This window comes from Opisthocomus hoazin, chromosome 18 (assembly GCF_030867145.1).
Source record: "Opisthocomus hoazin isolate bOpiHoa1 chromosome 18, bOpiHoa1.hap1, whole genome shotgun sequence".
Lineage (NCBI taxonomy): Eukaryota > Metazoa > Chordata > Aves > Opisthocomiformes > Opisthocomidae > Opisthocomus > Opisthocomus hoazin.
This window is the reverse complement of record NC_134431.1, coordinates 9,311,935-9,337,630: the sequence shown is the minus strand read 5'-3', so window position 1 is coordinate 9,337,630 and position 25,696 is coordinate 9,311,935. Positions and strand designations below refer to the sequence as shown.

The following is a 25,696-nucleotide window of genomic DNA, read 5'->3' as shown; positions in this document are numbered from 1 at the left end:
CATATTTCTTACATTTAGACTATAAGGTCTTCAAATTATACTTACATTACCACTGTCAACAGAATACAAGTATTGTCTATCTTTCCCCCGCCATTAACCTTCTGTTTCTGTTATAGCAATTATAAACAGGTAACTTCAAATTAGCTCTGACTTTATACAATGAAGGATACAGTGATAAAGTGCTTGCATTTTTCATTGATATGTAATGCTCTGCAAAAATTAATAGGACTGCCCTAAATTTTTGTACTTCTCTTAAAATCTGATCACAGCGAATATAGCTGTAGAACTGTACCATTTAATATTTTTATCTATTTGCTCCACCTGCTGGTGCATATCCCTTCTAAAGCAGTCTTTAGCAGCCTAAATGTATTAAAAATCTGGCCAAAGACATACACAAGACACATACTCAACTTTAAGCTTAATTTATGTAACATACTAATTAAATCAAATCTGATCTCAACATTTTCTCAGTAAAGAAAGGCTAAGGGAAGCAGAGACTTCGGGAAACATGTCCCATAGCTCACTTTTTGGACACTGCCATTCATTTGCATTGTGATAATAACAGAGTCAGTCATTCTTTTCCATCATCTACTCTTCTCCAGAAAACATTTTCTCTTCCACATGGGCATGTCTCTACATAACTGATTTGTCCCCTGAATTTTCCAAGACCAATTTCTGTTTGGACAATTAGTGCAAGAGAAACATCCTGTTTCTTCTGCCCATTTAATTACTCCCTGCTCAGAGACAGAAAAAAGCACCATGGTCAACAAGCACTCTTTATAAGAAATTTTACTCAAGCTCAGATTTCTTCCAATTCCATCTATTGATAGGATTTAAGTTATTTTTTGAAATGTTTCACAAGGAAATAGTAACAAGATCCCCATTTAAAAAAGAGAAAAAACAAAACAAAACAACAACAAAAAACCCACAGACAAAACCAACCCCATCAGTTCTAAGCTATGACATTTTCCAGTAATACTCCGGAACAGAAGTAGCTTTCCTTCTCTTCCCTTCCCAAATTATAAACTGACAACATAAAAGAAAACATCTTTCTGCTCCCCCAAACCTAGAATCCCCTCCCCAGTCTTTGATACTGGATATTTTTAATATTCATACGGAAACTTTATTTTTGGGTTCCCTATCTAACTAGGTTAAGCAGAACTGTGGTTTGTCACATTACCAACAGGTTTTCTGGGGCTGAATGGCACTTTTTGATAACCACAAAATTTTAACTTGCTTTAATGTCTGTATTATTATTTTTTTTGTACACCAAGTAAAAATTTGCAGCAGATTGATTTCAGACTGCTTGACTGGAGTTGGGAAGAATATCTGGTGTACAAAAGACCCTGAAATTACCACATAGACATCACAGGGACTATACAGAAATGTTGTTCTGGCATTGAATAAGCAAAGAAAACCAACACGGATAGGAAACGGGTAAAGTGTCGAAGAAGTGGAGTCTCTTGATTTTTTATTTATTTTTTTTTAATAAACGCAAAGTACATACATACCTCCTTCCTAGACTAGCAATCCAATTTTGTGTGGCTAATCTGCCTAACTGACCAGGCTATCAAGAGTAACTGGTTTAGTATAACAATAAAACAGATTATTCAATGGTAACAAAGGAAATTAAACAAAAATATAGAGTAAAATGAGATGCATCTGAAATACATCATTAGAGAACAATTTTTTTAAAATGGATAAGATATTGCTAAAGAAACCTTTCTCAAGTGAATAAACAGAATCTTACATACACTGAAAACAGAGGTCTTGTGCTATACATTATTGATTACACATTAAACAATCAAATTCTCATGGAAAACCGTGTAAAACAAACTATGTAAAACAAACTAGTGTTTCAGCAAAATCCTTTATGGTATTTCAGCAGCCTTTCACTAAACCATAATTTTAGCTTATAGAATTATTAAATCATATTTATGCAAATCTATTTTTCATAATGAATTTTTAAAAAACACATTTCAAAACTAATTGTTTAAGCAGAAAAAGGACAGACAAGTTGATTAACTGAAAAGAAAATACATCTCAAGGGGAATTAAAACCAAACCAGTATATTTGTTGCAATCAGACAGTCACATGTTAGTCAATGTAACCTGCAGTGGATTGCTTGTTTCACTGAAAGAGTAACTGTATGTAAGAAAATTAGGGGATAATTGTAACAAAGAAATGTTACAACAACATTAGTTTGTAAACATTTCTCTCTTGCTTGTGGTCAGTAAATTCATAAACTCAGTTCCAGCTACTGAGGCTTAAAGCTAAGCATCTAAAATTTCATAGATTACAGTATCAGTGTTTTACCCATTTCTTTAAGTACTAGAAATATTTTGTAGTAAAAGTCAACATTCAGATGGTTTAAGAAAGGTAGTATGTATGTGCTTTCATTTTAAGATGCACCTGCCCATTTTAACATTAATAAACACAGATGAAACATTGCCTCCTCCCTCCCAATTCCTTTATCAACAAAATAATGAAACTAATTATTTACGGAGTTACACAGCGTTCAAAAAGACCAAACATTTAGAAATTCTAGCATTTTTCAGAACTTGTTTAAAACTCCAGCTCCCAGACAACATTCTGCATTTTTAGAACCTACTCTGAATAATTACAGGTTCTAGTGGACTTGAACAGGAGCAGGCAAGAGTAACTCTACTGTCCACATCGCTATGCCACCACAAAACCTCCACTCTATTCCACTTCATGCAACCAACTCAACTCCTCAGTAAGCAGAGAATGTAAAATGTATCAGCTAAGGAAGGTTTCTCATTATTCTGCTTTTAAAACCAAGACAATCTGTTGATTCCTATCATACAGTTTAAAAACAGAGATAAAGATAGATAATGTAAGCTTCTCCACACTGCCTAAAAGATGCCCTTCCTCTTATCTTTAAAAGAATATTCAGGAGATAAAACAACTCTTACATACCCACTAGGAGGAAAGGAAGGTTAAAAGTAAGATGACCTGATTTTGGTTTCCCCACAAAGTATATGCATAGTAATAATTTATATTTTGATGTGCACATGACTATTTGCGAAGGGCCTCTGATATATGAATTAAGCTTACAATTAGCCTGTGACAAGATACAACATACAGTTGCTCTGAAAGTCTTATGATTTACATAAATTAAAATCTTAAAATAAACGTAAAAAGAGCTTAATAAGATTATTATTACAGTATTACATCACTAGGGAACACGCCTCAACATCTGTACTGACAGATTTTATGCCACTTCAGCAAAGGCTACATGGCTGAAACAGGAAGAAATCAGTGTCTAATTTGATTGTTTCTCTATGTGACACTCATAATATTTAAAAAACATGAAAAACACAGTCATCTTGGTTCTCAAAAAAAACCTGACAAAGCTATATTTAAACAACAAAAAAATCCCAACCAACCACCAACAAAAAAAAATCCACAGAACAAACCCCACCAAGCACAACCCTAACATGCTGCAGTTTTTACCCCAGACCTCAAGCGCATATTTCTGACTTCTCTGATTCAAGGCACTTAGGTCTTGTGTTTCCAAGGCTTCTGAAGATGCTCTGTGACATAAACATGTCTTTGCAGTACTCTCATTACCTTTGGCTTAGATTTGGCTTTAAATATGTCTCAGTCAGCTAAGCAGTCCTGTATGAGAATTCTACTGAGCATTTTGTTTTATTGACTTCATAACGAGATGCCTGGATTGACCTCGGATCTTGCTGTGACCCAAGGGGTTTGGAATTGGTTGAAGTATTTGGTTAAAGAAAAGTAATTTCAAAGACCTTAGACATTTTTGGCAATGTTTCTGAAAGCTACAATTTGAAAGAAATTGTCAAGCACTTGGAAATTCACAGTTGATGACCTACATCTCATACCTTCCCTACAAAATCTTGTACTTAATATATGGAACAATCCCCAAATGTGGCAGTTTTTTCTAAACATGGAACAAACCAACAAATTTTAATTTAAACACCATGAAAAGCATTTAAAAAGTACTTGCAGATATAAGCTCAAAATTGTCTTAGTCTTGTAAATTTACAAAAGAAAGAAGTTGCTTAAAATACATCTAAGCAAGTATTCCTGTGAGTTAATAATTTTCACCCGAGTTCTACTTTCCTGATTCCTCATTCCCACTCAGCTGGAAGGAAAAAAAAACATCATCTTCATTGTCATCTGATTTAAGAAACAGTTTTCATTTTAGCTTTCACAGACTCTCTATTAGCAAGCCAGTAAAAACCAAAAGAAAAATCGTAAGAATCACTGCCTTAATTCAGTTTACTTCTAAAAGCATATACACTTGCTTTTTTATTAATGAACTAGTTGTTCACCAACTGGCTCATTTTCTTTTTTTGTAAATTCAATGGAACTATCTTCATATCTGTGAAGTAATTACGCTGTTAAATTTGCAGGAACAGTGTTTTAAGTAAAACAGACATTTTGTCGCAAACAGTTTTCTGAAACATCTTCATAATAACAAGCCTAGAATTAATTTAATGTATTTGGTGTTACTGTAAGTATGTATCCAAGTATTTAATATACAGACAGTGATTTTCATTTAAAACAAAATTAATCATGTTCAAAGGAGGAGATTCCTACATCAAATATAAGTGTACATGAATACAATTGTAGCTATACATATACTTGCATTGCATTTGTATTTCTAAAATAATAATTTAAATAAATTACCTTTAAAGAAAAAAAATCAATCTTCTTTGAAATGGCCATCATGAGTGTCACATACTAAGAATATTTAAGCATGGAGTCATTTTATTCAAGTGGCAGTATTAGGAACATACTTTCTGATAATGCTGAAGAAAAAAAATATCTTTAAAGTTCAGAATTGTCTAGTTTTATGTGCCTAGAACTGGCTACTGACACCTAAACCGCTGTGTGGATTCACTTGTAAAAGCCTAGTAACTTAGGTGTGCACAAATTGAAATCTACAGACTGTAAGCTTACCTTTGCAGCATACACCAAAAGAAACACTGTCCTGTGAGCAGCATGCTGAGAAATACTCAAAGGCTAAGAAAATCTCACCCAAACTGTTCAAAAGATGATACTTTTATCACATGTGGCACTCTATTACACAAGATTATTAAAAATATTAGCAAATGTATTCTAGTTCCATGGTAAACATTTTCAGTAGAAGTTTATAGACTTATGTGAATTCACGTAATATTCCTACAATCCATTTACATAGACAGAAAGTTATGGCAAATAAGAAAGTGAGTTCATGAAACTTACCCAGCATTGAGATACCAGCCTCAGATCTACAAGAGCTACTTACAAAAATACCATTAATCTTTTTATAATATAATCATATTAATATTAAAATCATATCCAGATAAAGTGTTCACACAAGGAGCAAATTAATACCTTGAGTCAGACTAAACTAAATGATCATCTACAGGTTAAGAACGAACAAAAAACCTTTAGGTTATGCTTGGTGAAACAGTCATTGCAATATTGTTTGAGCACCTAACTTAAACATCCTCTGTGTAGACCCAGAACTTTAAGACATGTCTATTATAAATTAAAGGAAAAATACAGTTGAAAAAAAATCTGGCACATGATAGCAAGAATGAAATACTGGCTCTTTAAAAATATTCGGAAGTTTTGTCTTTTATTTCAGAAGGGTTAAGATTATACTACAGATCAATTGGCTACTTTCCTTCCCTCCACCCCTGCTGCATACAAGACAATACAATCCACTGCAAAATCCAACAGGCAGTCTAGCATTTTTCCCAAGGCACATAATTTGCATTTTTACTAAACATTAGTCTCACCTTTATACGGAAAGAAGATCAGTGATGTCCTGTCAGAATTTGCCCTCTCTCTAAATCTGCAATTTTTAAAGAGAAATCAGGTATAGAACATTTTTTGTTTTTTACCAGGCCAGTTCAGATATACCTCTTACTTGATGTAAGAAGAATAAAGAAAAAAATTCTTGGAGAGGGAAGGCGGGGGGGGACGACAGATGGACACACAGACAGACATGGCAGGATCTTTTTGGTACAAAATTTTGATTTTGCAAAAACAAATGAATAGACAGATAACTTTGACAGCCTTCTGAAGTGTCTGTAATGCAAATATTATAGAAATGTAATCACTTCTGATCACAGAATCAGAAGCTCAAACCGATTCATCTGTGTTCACTGTTAAAGCTACGTGAAATTTGGAGATGACTACTGGGTTAAGGTAGACCAAAGATGATCTTGTCGCAAGTGTAGGGTCATTAACAAAAAATATTCTAAAAATATAACCTGATAGTGTCCATTGAAATAATAAAGACATCCAAATAATGTCTCTGTAGTGTCAATTTTTTAAGTCACAGTCTTCTGTCAAATGTTGTCTTCCAATACTAGCTTGTGTTCTCATACTGGTTTTGATTTTCTTATTCTTGGTGATGCTCCACCTTCTAGTTTTGCTGATCCATTGACAAAGTCAGCTGTAATTTTAAATTAAAGTACAGTAAACAAACACAATTTTGCTTCACATGAAAAAAATACAGAACCTAGACCAGGAAAATTAAATAAAAAAAAAAAAGCTTAAGTATTTCCTTCACTTGAAATGAACCTGGAATTAGGTGCGTAAAATGTTTAAGAGCTGTACAAAGTTGATACAAACAGGAATCAGACAAAAGTTGCTTCTAAGTCTAGTCTCCTGTCTCCAAGAGAAACAGATGCTTCAAGAAGAATATTAAAAAACAGGGTAACCTACCAACATAATTTCTTTTGGATTCCAGGGGAACCTTTGTGACTTCCTGAGGTCTAACTTGCACTTAGACCATTGTTTTATTAGCCACTGACAGACCGAAACCCAGGAATTAAATCTCAATCCATACTTTCACAGAAACTACTTCTAGAAATTGTCCGTATTTTATATCCCTCTTGTGTTCATTTTAAACATGCTACTACATTAAAATTGTTTATCCTTACGTTACAAGAATAGCAAACAGTAACCTGCTATTTACCTGCTCAAAATTGCTTAAGGTTTTAGAACTCTGTGGTGTATCCTATCAGACATTTTTGAGCTAGGTGGTAGTTAGTTTCTCCCCTTGCTGTCATCTTTTTCTGTATCTTTCTGTCAGTAGTCTAAGGTTTTTCAAGTGGGGCTGTCAACATGGCATACAAGTTTCGGGATGTAGATACGCACATAGATTTCTACAACAGATGGTACATTCTGGCCGAGGGGTTTCGGGATTGTTGGGGGGGGGGGTTTATTGCAACAAGGAATTGACCTGATGTTTACAGGAAAAAGACCATTGATTTAAAATTTTTCATTAAACGAATGCTAGTTTGAAGTCCATTGTTGCACATGCATAAACTATGATTCCTTTTCCCTCTCTCCATAATATGCATTACTTCTAGTAGCTTAGAAACTTAGGAATTGCACTGCAAATTAGGAATTTGCCATTTTTTACTTATTCCATGTTCACAAGATCTTCCCGCAATTCTCTACTGTAAGAAATTCAGAAAAATTTTATTTATAGACTTTGTTTATTGATGAATAAATCAGCACAGAAACTTGTTGAGCCCCGTGGTAAGCTCTCCTCAGAGTGCCAATTAACCATTCTTATATTTTGCTTTATTACTAATTAACTAAGAATTAATCAATGTCTCTTCTTCCGCAACATCTTAGTTTAACTGGGATCCTAGTTCAGCAGTTCTCCATTATTTCTTAAATCATTTTTGCTGGTTCCTTAGGATTTTTTTTTTCTGTTATACAGCATACTGGTATTACACCAGTAAGGCATGTGCTATCCTAGAGAGTATGCCATTTCACACTTACTAGCTTTGTCTGTCATTAGCTTAAGAAGATCAGGCCACAGCATGAAGAGAAGCTGCAACAGGACAAATGGAACAAAGCAGTCTATGAAGGATTGTAGTACACATAACTTCTAGTCCTTCTTTTGCCAGTTAAATCTGAACATGATTATTAACATAACTCTCCACTTCTAGTAACCTCAGACACATATTCTTTTCCTATACTGTTGAGATCCTTTGCAAATCACGCCTAACCAGTGTACAGACACATTAACTGCAAACAAATCTGAATTCGCAACTTAAGACCTGGAGGACAAGAGGCGTCTATTGCCTTCAAGTAGACTAAAGAAATGACTTCTGGCTAATGCCTGCAACTAAACTACTGGCTTCAGTGGAACCCAAGCTCTCTCTTTTAGAATATTTCTACAAGGGTGAATCTTCTGCAACTAGAAATAAGATAAACTGATAAACAATGTACAACATTTTTCCACATATGCCGTCAGAGAGCTATAATGCCTGTGCTATTTTTTGTTTTGACTAATTGAAGCAAACATGAAGTCAAACTACAGCATCACTTCTGTTATTCCAAACAGTAATCATCCTGGGAATTCAAGAATTTCACTAATTCCATAAAACAACACAGAAAGCCAAAGTTATTCATCTGGAAAGGAGAGAATGATCTGCAGGACTGGAGAAGGAAAAAAGGAGAAAAAAAAAAAAAGCATCTGCAGCTACATTCAGAGTGGAAAGGCTGCTCTGGAATGATGAGCACCATTATAGTCCAGAATCTTACAATTGGCTTCAACTAGTGCTGACTCAGCAAGTAATCTCTGAATGCTCAGATATTCAACTCCTCTTAGTAGAAACTAATAAATAAAGATCAACTTCAGAAAGAGAGCTGGCCTGTGGTAAAATTCCCAAGAAACTGCATTTTTCAAAGCTCTACACAAATCCCTGAAGCAATTCCCAATCTTTCATGCGTAACCCTATCCAGTGTATTATATATATGAAATTTCACTCTACCAAACCTTCTTAACTCCCATTTAACTCCTTTAATTAATTTAACACTGGAATTTGGAAATGATATGATGTAATTTAATTAAAAGTCTTTCTCCATTAGCTGTCTTTTGCCAGCTACTACAATGTTTCTTTGGAATTCTTTTTCATTGGGTTTGATGTTCTTTACATGATGTGTCTTTATATAGAAGAACAAACTTACTTTTAATGGTCTGAAACATAATAGAAACAGAATTTATGAAATACAGTAGGGATTTTGGATGACACTTCTTTTCCCTGACGTTAAACAAAAATAAATTTAGCAACATTTTAAAAGAATGATTTAAAATGGAAAGAAATCACTAAGCCCAGTTTCATGAAATGTTCCTTGCATTTATATTAACATAGAGTTCAGTGAATAATCCTGAAGATCACCCAGGGCTAACACTTAAAACACATAGTACTCCGTGTGCTGTCCTGTTAGCAATATGGAATTAGAGAAGCACATGTCCCAACATTTACACAAGCTATAATATTATCTATATTCTCTGCATGTCAAAAGACAGATGGTTTTGCTCTTTTACAGAAAGGAAAAATATAAGACGATACAACACATAAAAACATTTGGTCTAGAAACAACTGAAAAAATATGCCACTGACCTCTGTTTGGTTCCTTTTTTGTTCGTTTGCTCTTTGTATTAGTTATTTTTTTCTTTGGAAGCTGGTTCTTAGCATGTTCTCTCCATTTTTTCAGCTGAAAATTTATAAATTTCCACATCATCCAGGCCTGTGTTAGACAAACAGCACCCAGGCAGCCAATCCTAATAAGATTTGAGATTTTGGAGACAGATAAAAGTTTCAGTTAACTATTAATAGACTGCAAATCTGTACCTATTTTATTTTTTCTCCAAAAGTCTACTATCAAAACAATTTAAATCTTCATACCATGGGAAACTAGATGTATCAGAAGGCTCTACCCAAGACTAGGGTGTCACACAAGAAGTGAACGGAAATCATATGTAAGTATATTGCTAGAAGCAATTATGTTTATCACGGAGTTATGACCATAGCTTTCAATGGTCAATAGGGAATTGTGTCACTGAGGCCCCTCCTGCCAAGCAATCTATGAATGAGAAATCATGTAGATTCAAAAACCCTCCCACATACTTGATTACAGGCATTTAATTATAAGGGTGAATGTTAAAGTGATGAGCCTATGCTGAAAAAGTAATAAAATTTTAAAATTAACAAGCAAAAATAGAAGATATAAAAAATAAGATATAAAAATCTTTTTGGAGGGCACCAAACAAATAATTAGTCAAAAATTATGGGTATTAATATCAACAAATAATATTATGTCTGGTATAGACAGGGGCAAGGGAGGGAGCAGTTTAGAGATAATCATCCGAGGCTTTTTGGATAATTATCAACAATTAATTAAAAAAAAGTTTATTTTTTCTTTCTTCTTTTCTATTTCCCATAAATTCTGTTCTGCTACTTTTGTAAAAAGGTAGAAAAAAAAGACCAAAATTTATCTTCCCTTACTCAAGAAGAAAATATCACCCAGGGAAATTCGTCAAAACACATTATCGTCCTGGATTGTTTTATTAAAAGATATTTTGAAATTCCACATTACAGAAGCATGAATGTCTACTAGCCTTGTTATACCTCACAGGGAGTACGTTGAAGTTTCCATCTGCTATGGAAAAACCTGGATTCTCTGCTCTTGCCAGACCAAATCCAAATGCGAGGACAGATAAAGTTAGGGTCAAAAGACGCACCATTACGAAAAGTAAAGCCCAAATGGTAAATCTGAAAACAAAATAATTAAATTAATGTGCTTTCTCCTTTTAGTCCACTTCTTTCCAGTCAAGTCAAATGTGCAAAGAACTTTTCATTAAAACTCTCAGAAATGATAGGGAAATGTCCATGGAGGGAACCAATAATTACAGAAAAATACGGTCATCTGCAAACACTCAGTCTGCCTCATTATACTATCTTTTGACCAGAAAGCACAATGAAGTAAAAAGACACATCTCAAGTTGGCATTCATGCTGTAAGCCATTTATAAGTAATCGTGATGCTATAAGGCCAGAAAGCTGATATTAAAGGTACAATTTACACTTATTAAACAGTTGGAAAATCAAGACAATATATACAATTTTTAACAGCCAGACATTTATAGGACAAGAACAGAAGGCAATCAGATAGCAAATAACTAACAATAGCTTATAGCTAACCGTGAAAGATGCCATCCTGCAGATTTTCAGCATTTAGAAGGTTTTGCTACAGGATGCAGGGAAAAAACCCTGAAGAACAGTTTTATTAAGCTGATAGTAATTAATGTAGAAAACTATGTAATGGCAGTAATACTACCAAAGATTTCTATAGGAAAAAGACTTCGTATCGTGTGACTGATGAATAGATTAAAAAAAGACACTACCAGTGTGAAAAAAGCATCTTTCCAAAATTTCCACTGGAAAAAAAAACCCACCAGCTTGTTCAACTGATTTAAAACTTAAAGAAAACATACTTCAAAACTCTGGCAGTATAAGCAAGACTGCTTAAAAAGCAACTCTCTTCATGCCCTCCTCCAAAAAAAGATTTTGAGAAAAGCTACAATGTCTGGATGTAGAACTGTGAGAAGAAACAATAACTTCTGAGCCAAGAAAAACACCTAGTATTTGACATTGTGTTGTTTCTAGAGTTTACATTGTAAGTGCTACATGTTGTAATAGAAATAAAATGTCCCAAATACTTCTGCAATTCATCAGCTATGAAAACCAAATTCCATTTCCTGTTATTTAAACTGTGGTAATATTGCATAAAGGATAACCGATTTCCAGCCAAAGAAAGATATAGTTGCTTATCTGACCATTAGAGTCTTCATAAGACAGGAAAATATGTTCTCCTAATAATATTTAGCCTTCATGCTTTTGGATGGCATATAACAAAAAGCAGATAAGCTAGCTCCAAAAACTTCACAATTAAACACAACATACAAGTGAAAGATCAGCTAACTTTCTCTCCCTATTTGCATCAGTTAACACTGATTTTCCACAAAGAACATTCAGCATACCCATTAAAAATGTTAGTTTTAAGAAGCAACACAAATTAATCTTGTCAAAAGACCAGAAAGAGCAGCAGCATTACACTGCCTCTAGGGAGGCTGCCTGTATACAGGGACTGCATGAAGGAAAGCAAGGCATTCACAATAATCTCTTCCAGCCAGGCAGTCATTTAGAAAACAAAGACACAATAAGAGACAAGAACATGTAAGTGCGACAAGGCTGCTTTACTCAAACTGGAACCTCCAAAAGTCTTTACATTCAAATGATGAAACACATCCAATTCTTCCTAGCACTCCTCATGATCAAATATCTCAGTTCCTCATCTCCTTCCATTCTCAAATGCATAGCCATTAATTCTCAGAATAGTTGAGAATCTTACTCAAGAGATGTATAATTGAAGGCATCTTATCAACTACACTTTTTGAGACATTACCTTCTCTGTTGTATAGTTACTTACCTTTCTCACCTTACCAAAAGGACAGAGACCTGCCAACAACTTTTCTCACCTTACCAAAAGGACAGAGACCTGCCAACAACTTACAGGGAATGCTGCTTTTACTACTTCTTTGCTTAATTGTTTTTAAAAACAAGGGTCCCCACATACAAACATTTATGAACATCTAAACAAACAGGCAACTTACAGAATCAGAAGCCAATACACACACAGCTATGATGGGACTTTAACAAAAGCTTCAGTAAAACCTTATGATGATGATCATGAAGTGAATTTGCTTTCTTGACTCTATGTAATGACAATGACTTGCTCGTGAATTCAAAGTGGATAACAGTGGACATTGAACAAGTGATGTTTGCTACCTGAGTACTTTTACATACATGCAGATTCACTTACACACAATTATAAGCAAAGTTCTGAATTTTAATAAATACATGCAAGATTTACCCTTTTTGCTTGTTTTCATCACTGAAGTAGAAAAGACGCGAGGCATGAAAAATGAGTTCCACTAAATAGTGAGGTACCATCAGAATTAGCCCCAAATGCTGCAAACTATAAAACAGGAATGTTAGAAATTTTAATGAAATAATGAAGAAAATAATCTTTCTATTCAAAATGGACATGCAAATACTTACTTTAATATATAGGCCCCAGAGATATGAGCAATGTAAAGGCAAATATAACATAGCTGCCTCAGAATATCTTCCTAAAATTAGAGAAGTTGTAATAAAGGCTGTTACAGTTTAACCATATCGTCCCCAAAGAAAAAACATATCATTCATTAGGTTTGATTATTTTTCACACTATTGTATACATTTCTGTAAAGACTATCTGAATCAAAACCTACAGATCACCTGGATTAAATTAGATAGGAAATGCAGGCAATTAAAATACATAAACAGTATACAAATAACTGAATATACAAATATAGATATGTACATATTTATATAGTTAATATAAACAAAAATACTAATATGAATGATTGGAAATAATAGATATTTAATTAACTATACTGACAACTTCTCTCCATACCTTTCGGATCTTTTGGAAGTATAGCTCTGGCAGTGCATGAAGCCAATAGGCTATCTGGCAAATATAGAAGAATTTTACCTGAAAACTAAACAATAATTCAGGATAAGAAACCACAAGATGATGAGTTTTCAAGCTTTCAACATGACACACGAGATTTGATTTTGTTATCTTAAATGAATTAATTTCTGACTCATTACAGTTTATGATTCTTAAATCACAGGAACTGCAAATACTGTGGTGACAGTTTTTTGAATTAGCATCCATAATCTTCTTGATAGCAAGTTCTGAATCACCTTTTGAGACAGGAGGAAATAAAAAAAAACAGAAAACCTAACACGCAGAAACAGTTTATTCTGTGAGCAGTGAAACTCCCTTCCTAAAAAATGTATATTATCCCCCTTCCATCTATCACACTCGCCAGGGAAAAAACAGGGGGAGGGGGACAGACAAACAACACAATTTAATGTCATCTTAATTGAAAAAAATAAAAGAAAAAAATCAAGCTATAAATCCCCTCTAACTTGAAAATTTAGTTTCCAACAAACATGTTTGTTTAGTGTGAAAGAGTTCAGCAGTCCTATTACATATCCTGTCTTGCAAACACTAACTCAGCTACCATGGTTAAGTGGAAGAAAAGTAAGAACACATTTAACTATGCTCACATCATCAAAAACTACCTTTGGATAAAACATCTGGCAGTTTTCAAACAGAAGAAAATATTTTCATCTAATTGTCATTCTTATAAGGTACCAATGTCACTACCTTATTAGTGGTTCCCTAAAATTTGGGATGGTTAAATATTCAGTGATTAGAAGTACAAGATTTTTTAAAATTGAAAATAGAACACTTACAGCATGCGAGAACGGGGATAATCTTTCCAGAGTGAAGTTGGGTTCATTATGAGTTCTTCCTAAAGAAAAAGGCCACTGATTTAAGGACCTTCTTAATACTTTAAGTCAATTTTTAAAATAAAAACAACACAAAATGTGACTTACTTACTGCATTCAAAATACTTGCTCCCCATATGAACGAAAACAAGTAGAAAAATGCTAGCTGTCCCGATTCATTGAATTTGCTGTGCTTTGTTTTTGACAAATGCAGACGTCTATTAATTTTCTAGAAACAAAAAACAGACCAATAAATGTAATTTCTAAAATAAGAAAGCTATTTGGGAGTTAGTGTTCACTCTCAAGTTGGTTTATTTTTCTGTTTTTTTCCTCCCAAAATCTCCTATTCCTCAATCAAAATACATAGCTCCCACCATTTAAGATCTTGATCAGCACTTGGCATGACAACTAGCTTCAATAAGACTTGCCATTATGGTAAAGTTCACATGGAAAATATTCAGATAATGTAGTCATACAATTTTTTTTTCCCCATAATCAGAGTCATATTGTTAAATTTTTCAAATCTCTTTGCACACTTCAAAACCATTTGAGCTTCTGTGGCTCAGATGGCCTATTTGTGAAGACATTCTAAGATCAGTTAATAATACATCATCTTCACTATGGCTTTAACAAATTCATTTTATTTCACAACTGAGCTGATGTAAAAGAGCACACAACGAAGTTTAAGCTCCCTGTTTAAGGCAAGGCTCAGCTGACAAACAGAAATCCACCACTGCAGTAATTTTCATTTTTAATTTTCTGAATCTATCTTGTGAATGTAATGCAACAGGCCTCATTCACAGATATTTTGAGTAAGGCATGAACATTTAACATCTGCTTTTACAGAAAAATATATGTGATATTGACTGAAAGAAAGATTCAGTGGTTTATACCATAACAAATTGAGGAAATACCACTGTAAAAATATCCGAGAACCACAGAATCATTTAGGCTGGAACAGACCCTTAAGATCATAATGTCCAACTGTTAACCTAACACTACCTAGTCCACCACTAAACCAAGGTCTATTTGCATTTTTGACAAAGAACAAAAGGATCAATCATAACAGGGCTTCTAAATGCTAAACCATTCCTTCTACCACAGCTTACAGTGATCTTGAAGAAAAACTGTTGGCAACCGATGGCTAAAAATGACATGTTTATAAAAATAAATTATATCCCAGCAATAAACTTACATCTAATATGTACTCCTGGATTACAGCATGCAGATTAATAGCTACGAGCATGTAAAAGAAGATCGTGGCAATGTCTTTTGGACCATAGTCATAAAAATGAAACTGCTCGCTGTTGTCATCTAAAAAAAAAAAAAAAAGGGTGCATTTTTACTTTCTTTTTACATTCTTATGAAGGAGTACTCTGCAACTGAGAAAGGGCAGCAGTGACCGTTGTTCTTGGAAGTTATGTTAAATTAATACAGGATACTAGTTATAAGTTTTATGTTTTTTAAAATTACATTTTATGCCCAATTAGATAAATCAGATCATCTTTTCCTTCATTACAACGATATAGTTATAAGCCTAGAACGAACTACTGAGAGCAGTATACACTGAGCTGTAGCTTCAATCCATTTCTTTCATCTAGACCATCGAAAAAGAGAAGGAAAAAAAAAAGAAAGAAAAAAGGAAAAAAAAACCAAAACGCAACACACCAACACCCTATCCTCTATACTTTGGTAGACACCAAACGAGATTCCATCTTAAGAATCACAACTATATGTAGGAAAAAAAGAAACTATACAGTGGGGATAGTATCCCTGGTAGTTCAACACATTGGTAAGTAACAACTTCCCCAGAATTAGCAATAGGTTGCTACAAATCAAAACCAAAGTTACCAAAAGAAGAGAACACCCCTTACAACCCCACTTTTCTTTACGCATCTGAGACGCTGCAATGGAAAAAAAAGAACTTGTACTACAACTACTCGAGAGCCATGCTCATCCTGATTTACAGGCTAGCATGTTCAACATTTACGTTCTTCTGCTTTCACTTAAGAGAGGGCATTAATTTGGATGTCTCTTACCCATACAGCCACCACTTTTCATAAACATCAAGGAGTTTTGCTATCTTTAAGACTTCTATGATTTGTCAAACTGTTTGTGTTGCCCAAATGCAAAACAGCAGAAATACAGACATCAAACAATTTTTTTTTTTTTCCCCAAAAGAAACTAGGCTAAAAGGTGTGAAGAAAACAATTACTGCTTCCTGTAACATGAATAGTACATTAAGGTCCTAACAAACAGGACATCTATATAACTCTAAGTGTCAGATGCCCTATTCTTATGTTTGAAAGCAGCTTGTGATATAATCAATGAACGAGTAATTGCATAGCTAATGCTATTTCTGCCTGGTCCCACTGTTTTTCAGGATGGACTTTCACTAGTAATACACTCATTGTCTGCAGAGGGCCAGAACTGAGACCTCAGAATTGCTTGTGCAGAACTCATCCACACCTCCTATTAAAACTAAAGAAAGCTATACCTTGTTCTTTCCATTGTATGTATGTATATCCACACAGATACATACACATGCATGCACCAAACACTATGAAGAAGTCACATCACAGGCATCTTGGTAACTGACACATGGATTTTACTTTTGTCTCTGCCATAGGAGATTTCTACTTGATGCTGCTCAAATGCCAGTAAAACAGAAGTCCGTTGACTGTGTACACCTCAAGTGTTCAACATTAAACATCTCAGGAAACATTTGCAAAAAATTATATATATTCATTACTGCAAACAAAGTTGATCAATGCATTATTTTGAAGATATTAAATGCAGTCAGAAGGCTACACTATTTAGAATGGTTGCAGCACAGAGGTCTCAAATTTTGAAGTCAAGATTAGAACAAAAGTCACAGATTTTGCTATTTTCTCTGGACCTTAGTTTCTGATCTGGAATAATTCTACCACAGTACCCATTTTTTTCAAGACTTTGTGCAGATTAATTCCTGGAAAAAAATGAAAGCTATCAATACTATTAAGAAAAATTGAGTTCACAAATTAAGAAATCCCATTAGCTGCTTACCACTTGTATATAGTGCAGCAGGTATGAAATTTTAAAAAAGGAATATTCTTTTTTTAAAAAAAGTCAGTACTTTCTCCTTTTGTTATTTAAAAGCATGACTGAATCAGCAACATCAGTTATGTGAGAATAATAATGTGGTATTTCTGAAATATAAAACAGAAATCTATTACTAATGACATGAGAAATCACAAATAAGCAACAGGTATCTAGAATATTACCACAATACTCTGTTACTTGGTAACTCCTGTTGATTGTATCAAAAACTGGAAAGAATATATGCTTTTCACATTAAAATGTAAGTTAGTAGCAGTGTTAACTACGGGGAAAAATAACCCAAATTATTCACAAGCAACAGAGAAAATGCTAGAATGTTTCAGCGAATATAGTATTAGTAAATCCGAAAACAGACAAGACAAATATGAGAGTTCCACTATATTACAAAAGTGAATTGAAGCCTTGAGTAATTTTTAATAGTTGAGATCTTGTATTATAAGAAAAAAAAACAAATTTAATCTCACCAGTGGTATAGGTGACATTGTACTGCATAGCAATAAACATGATGGCATACTTGGCTGGGACCTGAAATTCAAAAAGAAACAAGGAAAAATATCAGATTTTTCAAACAAGCTAGATATAAACACTCAAAACCAGAAGATTATGCCATCAACAAAAGTTCTCAAATACACAATTTAAATCAAAGAAGTCCTGAAGGTGTTATTTATCTCCCACAAATGTGGAGGCTCACCTTGCTGAAAATCCTTTAATATTTGCTGCATAGGGTCAGGACATGAATTATGTCCTTTTAGCTAAGGATCAAATTACTCACTGCTGTACTAAATAACATTTTGAAGTGTTTAGAAGTGTAAATGGCTTTCATTTATTTCAAAAGTTAAAAGACTCTCTAAATTATATCAGATGGCAGGTTCCACCTAACTTTGCAAGATACTCAAAAAAGCAATGTTCTGGTTAAGTGTCCGTATAAACAAATAGAATATTCAGAACATCATAGTAAAATTATAAGATTAATCAATTTGTTGCATGAAAAATCAAGCATTTTCTAAAAATTACAGTACAATCAAAGAAACTAATGGTATACTTTTATGTTACTTTTTATCCAGTGGCAAAACTAGCTTGTGGATTTAAAAAAACAAAACAAAAGAAAACCAACCAACTGAAAAAAAAACCAAACCCCAACACTTTCAGCCATCCCTACGTCTTCAAAATGTCTTCCCATTGCCATGCTGCAGTATATTTAGTCACTAGCTGTAGCAATAGAACTGTTGATAGTGGTACAGCCCCCCCTCACCTGGCAATCCCAGAACCAGTCAACATTGTATTCTTGCTTGCACTGCAGGAATAGTTGGCTGGTGTGCACTGAATCAGGACGACTTAGCACTTTCCTTGTCTTTGTATAAGAGCAGTGAGTTGGGCCGATCAGGCGCTCCCTGACTGCACCTGAAACTCCTGATGCCTGGAGTCGCACCTGCCTGGTAAATGTCAGAACTGTACATTCTGCGTGGTACTGGAATTGAATAGTTGCTGTCTGCATCATGTGGATTGTGACCAGGATGGAAAATTACTGATGCCTAAAGTCAGTCATCTTGAGACCCTATAAACAGCAGCACCAAGAAAGGCCCTTTGAGCTCTTCTGATCCACAGCGGGCTGCGCCCAGTAACTCCCTCTGAATGGGACGCCTCTCAGATAACTCGCGAACTACCTGGGCTGATCTCGAGACTCAGCCTTTGCCCGTTGAGAAATCACTTGATTTGAAGTGAGTATGTCACTGAACTCAAGGGGAATTTGTGTGTGTGAATCGATTCAAAACATAATATTCTATTACTGTGACTGCAAATTCTTTTCAACCACTTAGTAAATGTTAAGTTAACCAGTGATTAATAGCTGCTAACTTCCTGTCACTCTGTCTTTAAACTGTGAACACACCATGAATTGCTGTTAAACATATCCTTAGACATAAACCCTCGCGGTCTAAGGCCGGTTCTGGATCCAGCCACACCTAGGCTCCCCTCTGAGGAGGAGTTTAGAAAGCAAAGGGGTCCAGTCCAAACCTGGTGACTCAACAGGAGGGTCCCCCTACACCCTTACACTTTTCTTTTACTCTGTATAAATCATTTTCTCCTCACAAATTCCTTTGATTTTGTATTCCCTTCGTTTGATAAGTAATAGAGCGGACCTTGCCAACAAACTTTGTAAGCTCACATTTTCTAAATTCTCAGTATAATCTTTTCTTGCAAAACCTTTGAGTGATCATTTAAGCAACCTAACCTCTCATTCGCAACAATAATGTTGATTACTGGATGACCCTACAATGTGATAAGAGGTAAATATGTTTGCTTTGTTTAGTTGAAAACATTTCATTATTTTGTTGCACAACTTTAGATAAAAACAGTTGTGCTGATACAACTCAAAGATTGGTAAGCTGTAACACAGGGATATAAGTGGAATGGGGGGGGAACCAAAAACTTGTTCCTTTGCTGTGAAAACACAATGCAATATGGAATTATGTCCTGCACTGCCAATAGCAAATTCTTATACTATGTTTACAAATACATTTACTATGTTTGCAAGCTCTCAGTTATCTAGTTCATAAATCAGAGAAGTACAACAGGCATAATATGAAAACAGATGGAAAAAAATACATTCTTCTTTTACGCTTTCTCTTAAGCTGATCTTAATAGATATGACTTAGAACAAAGAAATATAAATTAAAAAAAGAAAGCTAATTTCCTCAGATGTTACAACATCTAATTTCTGAGAGTGTAACTAAGAACATTCAGGACTATATAAAATAATTTATCCAGCTACAAAGTAACCAAGAGGCACAGCAATGCAAAAGATCCTCTGTAGCAAAAAAAAACCACAAGATGACCACAAACTGCTTCACTACACTTAGAGTGCACCTGTGAAATTAAGCAGCAGAGATGTCACAATGCAGAGGAGTGCTTTTAGGAGGAAGTCTCATTAAGGAAAATGAAAGTGCCAATTTTTCTGGCATTCAAAACAGACTTTCTGACATTCCAGTTCTATGAACAGTTTAACCTTTTGTAAACCAGCACTACCATCAAAAGGAGCAATCCTGCCTTTCTCTTTACTGCCAGTTGCTCTGTTCAACATTTGTGCCTTCAAAAGTACTGGTATGGTGAACTGGACAGGAAAACTACACAAGTTAAAACTGACCCAGCAAGACACAAGGGAGGAGAAAACCCTATTAATCTTAACACACACGAATTTCCTAATATGATGCACTGCTCAGCTACAGAAGTTCTTTTGTGTGCTTGATGGGGAGAATAAGCAGCCAGAGCATCAATACTAACTTAAAATGCTCATGGAATCAGAGTGTGAAAAGTACATTGCCAACTGCTCCTAGAAAAACAGGAAAAATATAGATAGTTACACAGGTATTGACGTCATCAGCACCTAACTAAACCAAACACGCTTGCTTTCCTTAAGTCATTGCTCAGCGCCCACAGCAACAGTCTCACTTGCAGAAGGTCATTCAGGCAGTATCATGTAACTTCAAGCAGACCCCTTCATTAGAGAGCTTTCCTGAGAACAAGCTTTTTTTAATGCTCTTTCGAAGAAAAGGGTGGTAAGAATCTTTGCTAGAGCCCAGCAAGTTAGCTTTTCTGTTTCTCCATGAAGCACACAACATAATACTACAAGTGTGTCACTCTGCTGGTAGTATGGGAGCCCCATTAAATGGTATTCTGTGGTAAGAGAGCCACAGATGAAAAGATTAGGTAAATTGTTCTAGGAGGAAAGAAATCATATGACACACTGAGATGATACCAGAAGCTTAAAAAGAACCATAAATACTAAAAGAAAGGTTTCTTTAGAAGACAAGATCCACTCTGTTGTCAAGAAACGGAGTAGGATTGGGCACATAAAAGACTAGAATATTCTTGCAGAAGGAAGAAGTTGTTAACACACTAAAATTTAACTGCCACTTTTCAGTATGGTATAATCAGAGTGAATATCCCTACACACACCTATAGACCTCATAATAATCAGCAAAGTTAAGGTATAGGAAAGTACAACGCAGGTGGATAAACAACTTTACATGTAAGAATTCCCCTTAGGAAAAATCTTATAATTGAATTTATGACACTCTAATGGTCATTTCTAATTTTAACATATTTGTTGTTTTTTGCATGGTCTCATGGATATAGGCAACTGAATGTCACCTAGAAAACCCTTTTATTTACTACAGTACTATGTAAGCCCAAGTAAATGATTCCATATTGACAGAACAGTTGTGTAGGCAAATTCAGAAACACTTATGAAGCCCTTCATACAGAATCATGATAAACATCACCAAAATTTACTGGAACTTCATCATTAGTTTTGTTCGTTTGGAAGACTGGATTATCCATAACAAAGATGACATAAGACCCAGACAATGAACAACAGAAATATAGATATCATTCCAATAACTCTGGTATGCTTTTCTGCAATGAATGAGGCGGACGTCTAACACAGAGGTCTAACCTGTTATATAGCACCACCATTCCTCTGCATAATAAATGAGAGGTGCCTCAATCAAAAAAGTAATTTTTGCATCAAAAAAAGAGAGCAGATGTGTAAGTTATACGATAATAAGTATAATAGTATATATTCAAACCAGCACAAAAAAAGCATATCACAAGATACACTAGACTCTAGTCTGCATTTGAACTTTTAGAATTATGCTGACTAGAAATGAGATAATTTGCTAATTACCCTTGGATGTAACTAATACTAACTCACCCTTTTTCCTCTAAAAGAAATCACCTTCACCAAAATAATAACACTCGCCCTGGGAGAGCTGCACAGTTCCTTCCAATACCTGTAGAGTTACAGAAATATAACTTCCGTGGTGTATACAAAGCCTGAGTTAAGACATATTTAATTCAGCGATGGAACTCCAAAAAAAAACACTTGGTTTTAACAGCAAGAAGACACATCTTTTCAAAAGTACCATATATAAAGACACATAAAAAGTTCCACTTGGGAGCCCAAACTGGATTTACTTTATCTCAGGTGTAGACATTTACTTTATTTCTTAAAGTCTTTAGCACACATGTTGTCAAGTCCCTAGCTATTTTTTTTATCCCAAGACTGAGTTCTGCATTTAATATATTAACTTTTATGACATACTCCTCCACAGATGACACAAATTTTTATACCTCAACACTGCATTTGTCCACCATTTCAAAGGAAATTATCTGACCATCACAACTGCTTTCTCTATTTTATTTCTCTCCAGTATTCTTAATGTCTCCAGAAGCGGGTCAAGAAAAAGTCAGAACACCTACATGCAAGTATTTTATCTCAGAATTTAACAATACTTTTAATTTAAAATTATCTTATTTTAAATCTTGTCCAACTGATGTGAAATGTTGAAATATTGCAGTGAAGTATTTAAGTTGTAATCACAATAGTATTTCTGTAAAGTGTTTAAGTTGTCTATCCAGAATTTAAACTCTGTTTACCAAGCCTTATCCCATACTCAACACCAACATAAAATAGTCATGTAGCAACACACTCAAGGCTTTTGTCCCAAAAGTGGGAAAAAGGTGCCTAAGAGAGATGCCTAATCCATTACCCCAGAAACTAATACGCAGCTTGCACATGGAAAAAAACTTTAGGATAACTTTCAAACACAAAAGCAAAGAGGAATTCAGAAGTTAGGCTGAGACTGCCTCAACTCACATTTTTCTTCAGATTCTCCATCACTAGGGAGCTGTGCCAGGCACAGCAATAGACTGAGCAGTGGTGCAAAAGGGTGACTAGCAGTTTTTAACTATCATCTGCTTAAGCATGCTCAAAACGACAGAGACTGACTGAAACCCTCTTTATAACAGTGTTCCTAGCTGCTTTGCCACGCGGACTTTTGAACTGGGCGAAGGGGGGGAGGAAAAGAAAAAGTAAATCGACACAATAAAGCAACATAAAACGACTCCTTTTTAAGCAACGGGGCTCGAGGAGCTCTATAACTCAGGAGACTGGAACTGAGTAAAAGGGAGCTTATGGGAGGGTGCCGGGAATGAAACGTATGCAGAGATGAAGGAAAACCGGATGAGAAATGAAACGCAGCAATCTGACAGAAGAAGGTAAGAGACGGAGTTGCATAGCGAGAGCGGGAGCTGGCAAAGACAACTCATTAGAGAAAGCAAAGGGGAGTACTTGAGCTGGGGCAGACAGAGAGCAGCAAACTTGCTGCACTCGGAAGACAGCCGAGAAACGGAGAGGAGGGTGCCCGAGCAGGATGCCACGGAGTTAGGCCTCGGGGTAGAGAAGGGACATAACCCTTCAGGGAAGAAGGGAAAAGGCAGAAGGAGCCGGAGGGGGTGGGGCAGGCTGAAGCGAACGAGAAGGATGCACTGGGGAAGCTCCAGAGCGGGAAGCCGAGGGCGCCGCGGCTGCCCCACAGCCGGAGCAGGTGCGGCTCGACGCGGCAACCACCGGCCCCCTCGCCCCCTCACACTACCTCAAACATGAGCCCCAGCAAGAGGCCCATCACCAGGCAGGACGCGGTATCCGCGTGGTTCTGAATGATGAACTCATGGCTTAGCACCGCCGGGCTCTTGTTTTTCCTGCGAAACCCCATGGCGGGGACAACTCCCAGGCCCGCGCAGCCCGACCGAGGGAAACAGCACCTCTCCCAACTCCTCAACAGCCTCCACCTCACGCCCGGTAAACACCGCTGGCCCAAAAGGCCCACCCCCTTCCGAGTTCCGGCCAATCAAACCTAACAGCGCCTATGATTGGCATTACTGACAACTAGTCGTTAGGCGGTCTGGAACAGCGGTTTCTAAGAAGGCGGTGCTTCAGGGGCAGTTGGGCACTTGCGGCGGCCGACGAGGTCCGATATGAGTGACAGGCACCCCTACCAATCCCATAGGCGAGTGGGTGGGGCTTGCTCGGAAGGCCGCCGCGGACTTTAGCGGGTGGGGCTTGGCTCGTGACAGTAGCGGGCTGGGCGCTGAGGAGATTCCCGCTGGCAGAGGCTTAGTGGAGGGAGCCCTTTGGTTCAGTGCGATCCGGTCTGGCCTCTGAGGAGGCCGTGCTCGCTGCGGCGCCGGTACCGACCAGGTAGCTCTGCTCTCCTAGGGCCTCCGAGGCATATTGGTCGGTCCGCTCTCCTCACGAGTCCCAGGCTTGTGGCCCGCCTAGGTGGTGGGAAGGGCTACTCCTCACTCCCCTCTAGAGCTGAGGTGTGCTCCCTCACCTACGGCTAGGCAAACGGGGGAAAGCTGTTGAGAAGCTCCCTCCCTCCCCCCCCCCCCCCTTAAAATTGAGAGAAAGGGGATTCAGAGTGCTTTGCACTCCTAAAAATGCGGACATTTGGCTATCTAGCTGGAATTCAGGGGGAAAACCACACCAATTTATCAAAAAAGTCAGTGAAGGGAAGGGTGAAGCCCAGAGGGTAGCATGGCATCCCAGAGAACAGGGTTGGAAGAGAAAAAAAGAATTAGGCCCCATCTAGTAACCCGGTATTTCCCCTGCTGTGCTGAGCATGGCCTCAGCTGACTCCACTTAAGAGAGGATTTGCCTGGATCCAGTTGCCAAACAGGACCTAAAATTCAGTTCAGCTATAAAGCAGTTTTGCTACCTGTTAATTATTAAATATTTAATGCTCACTGAAACTATTTTTTAGTATGCCTGAATTTGCCTTCTGTTCAACATTTTGCTTGAGTTGTTGATGCTCGTGCTCTTTTTCCCACCTCTATTTTGAATTTCAGGCTAATATATTCGGAAACTGGATTTTACGTTTGAAATTTCAGAATTGCTACATAGCACAGGTGCTGTTTGGTACATTCATTTGGGAAGCAACTGCCATGCATGTTCTTTTTCTGAGCAGAAAATAATTAAAAGGAAAATACTTATAGTAAGTTGTTTACAAATCATGGCTTATTTTTTTAAGGAAAAAGAAACAATAAAATTGAAAGAGTTTCATAACTGTTTAGCATAATTGCTGCTTCTGTTCTTTTTTTAAAGCTACAAATATAATCCTGACTGAATATTGACTGTGACTTGAAACGGTTCCATTTCTTCCTGGAATGCATTAGAGAAAGGGGCAAGGAATGTTGAATAGCAATGGGAGCCAAGAAACAGGAACTTGGGACTTAATTTTGTAACCCACGATCTGATACAGTTTACACCATTCTTTTTGTACCCTATCAGATTGAGTAAGCTACTTCAGATTTTTATTGACGGGGAGTATGGTTTTCTAGAAGATCCCTAGTGTAGGGCTATAAGAATTGTTCTATATTTGTATAGCTTCTACATTTCTAGCTTTGTAGATAATTTTACCTTCAGCATAAATTTCAGCTATTATACTTGCTTAAGTTCCAAACAAGCAACGCTGAGTTTTTATTTTTAAACAAAATTAAATCAATTTTTAGCACAGATAACTTCTATGATTTGGTACCTGCTTGTATAGATGC

The 25,696-nt window shown here is 36.2% G+C and overlaps 1 protein-coding gene across 3 annotated transcripts; it reads right to left on the bottom strand.

Annotated features, from left to right (window-relative positions):
- Window positions 1–1,406: 1,406 nt before the first annotated feature.
- LOC104328836 (translocating chain-associated membrane protein 1-like 1) lies at window positions 1,407–23,905 on the bottom strand. Of its 3 annotated transcripts, XR_012765811.1 has the most exons (12): window positions 23,737–23,905; window positions 17,767–17,827; window positions 15,399–15,517; window positions 14,316–14,432; window positions 14,168–14,226; window positions 13,317–13,401; window positions 12,920–12,990; window positions 12,732–12,836; window positions 10,428–10,571; window positions 9,420–9,580; window positions 6,261–6,445; window positions 1,407–5,839 (listed from the first exon to the last, which is right to left on the bottom strand). XR_012765811.1 is itself a non-coding variant. In XM_075438799.1 (11 exons), exons 1-11 carry the CDS (start codon window positions 23,854–23,856, stop codon window positions 6,372–6,374), a joined length of 1,116 nt encoding a protein of 371 aa, XP_075294914.1. In that variant the 5' UTR covers window positions 23,857–23,905; the 3' UTR covers window positions 1,407–6,371. The 3 variants fall into 3 exon arrangements, 2 of the variants coding, with proteins under 2 accessions (XP_075294914.1, XP_075294915.1); XM_075438799.1 differs by having other exon boundaries at window positions 1,407–6,445; XM_075438800.1 differs by lacking the exon at window positions 23,737–23,905 and adding an exon at window positions 22,959–23,012 and having other exon boundaries at window positions 1,407–6,445.
- Window positions 23,906–25,696: the final 1,791 nt, after the last annotated feature.

Bases quoted from the DNA above. Each gene is read 5' to 3' on its own strand.
- LOC104328836 (XM_075438799.1), bottom strand. From the start codon at position 23,856: ATGGGGTTTCGCAGGAAAAACAAGAGCCCGGCGGTGCTAAGCCATGAG. The intron at 10,572-12,731 runs GTAAATCTTGCA...TTTTGTTTTCAG, and splicing joins GATGAAAACAAGCAAAAAGG to ATTTACCATTTGGGCTTTAC. The intron at 6,446-9,419 runs GTCAGTGGCATA...TTAAAATTACAG, and splicing joins AAAAAAGGAACCAAACAGAG to CTGACTTTGTCAATGGATCA.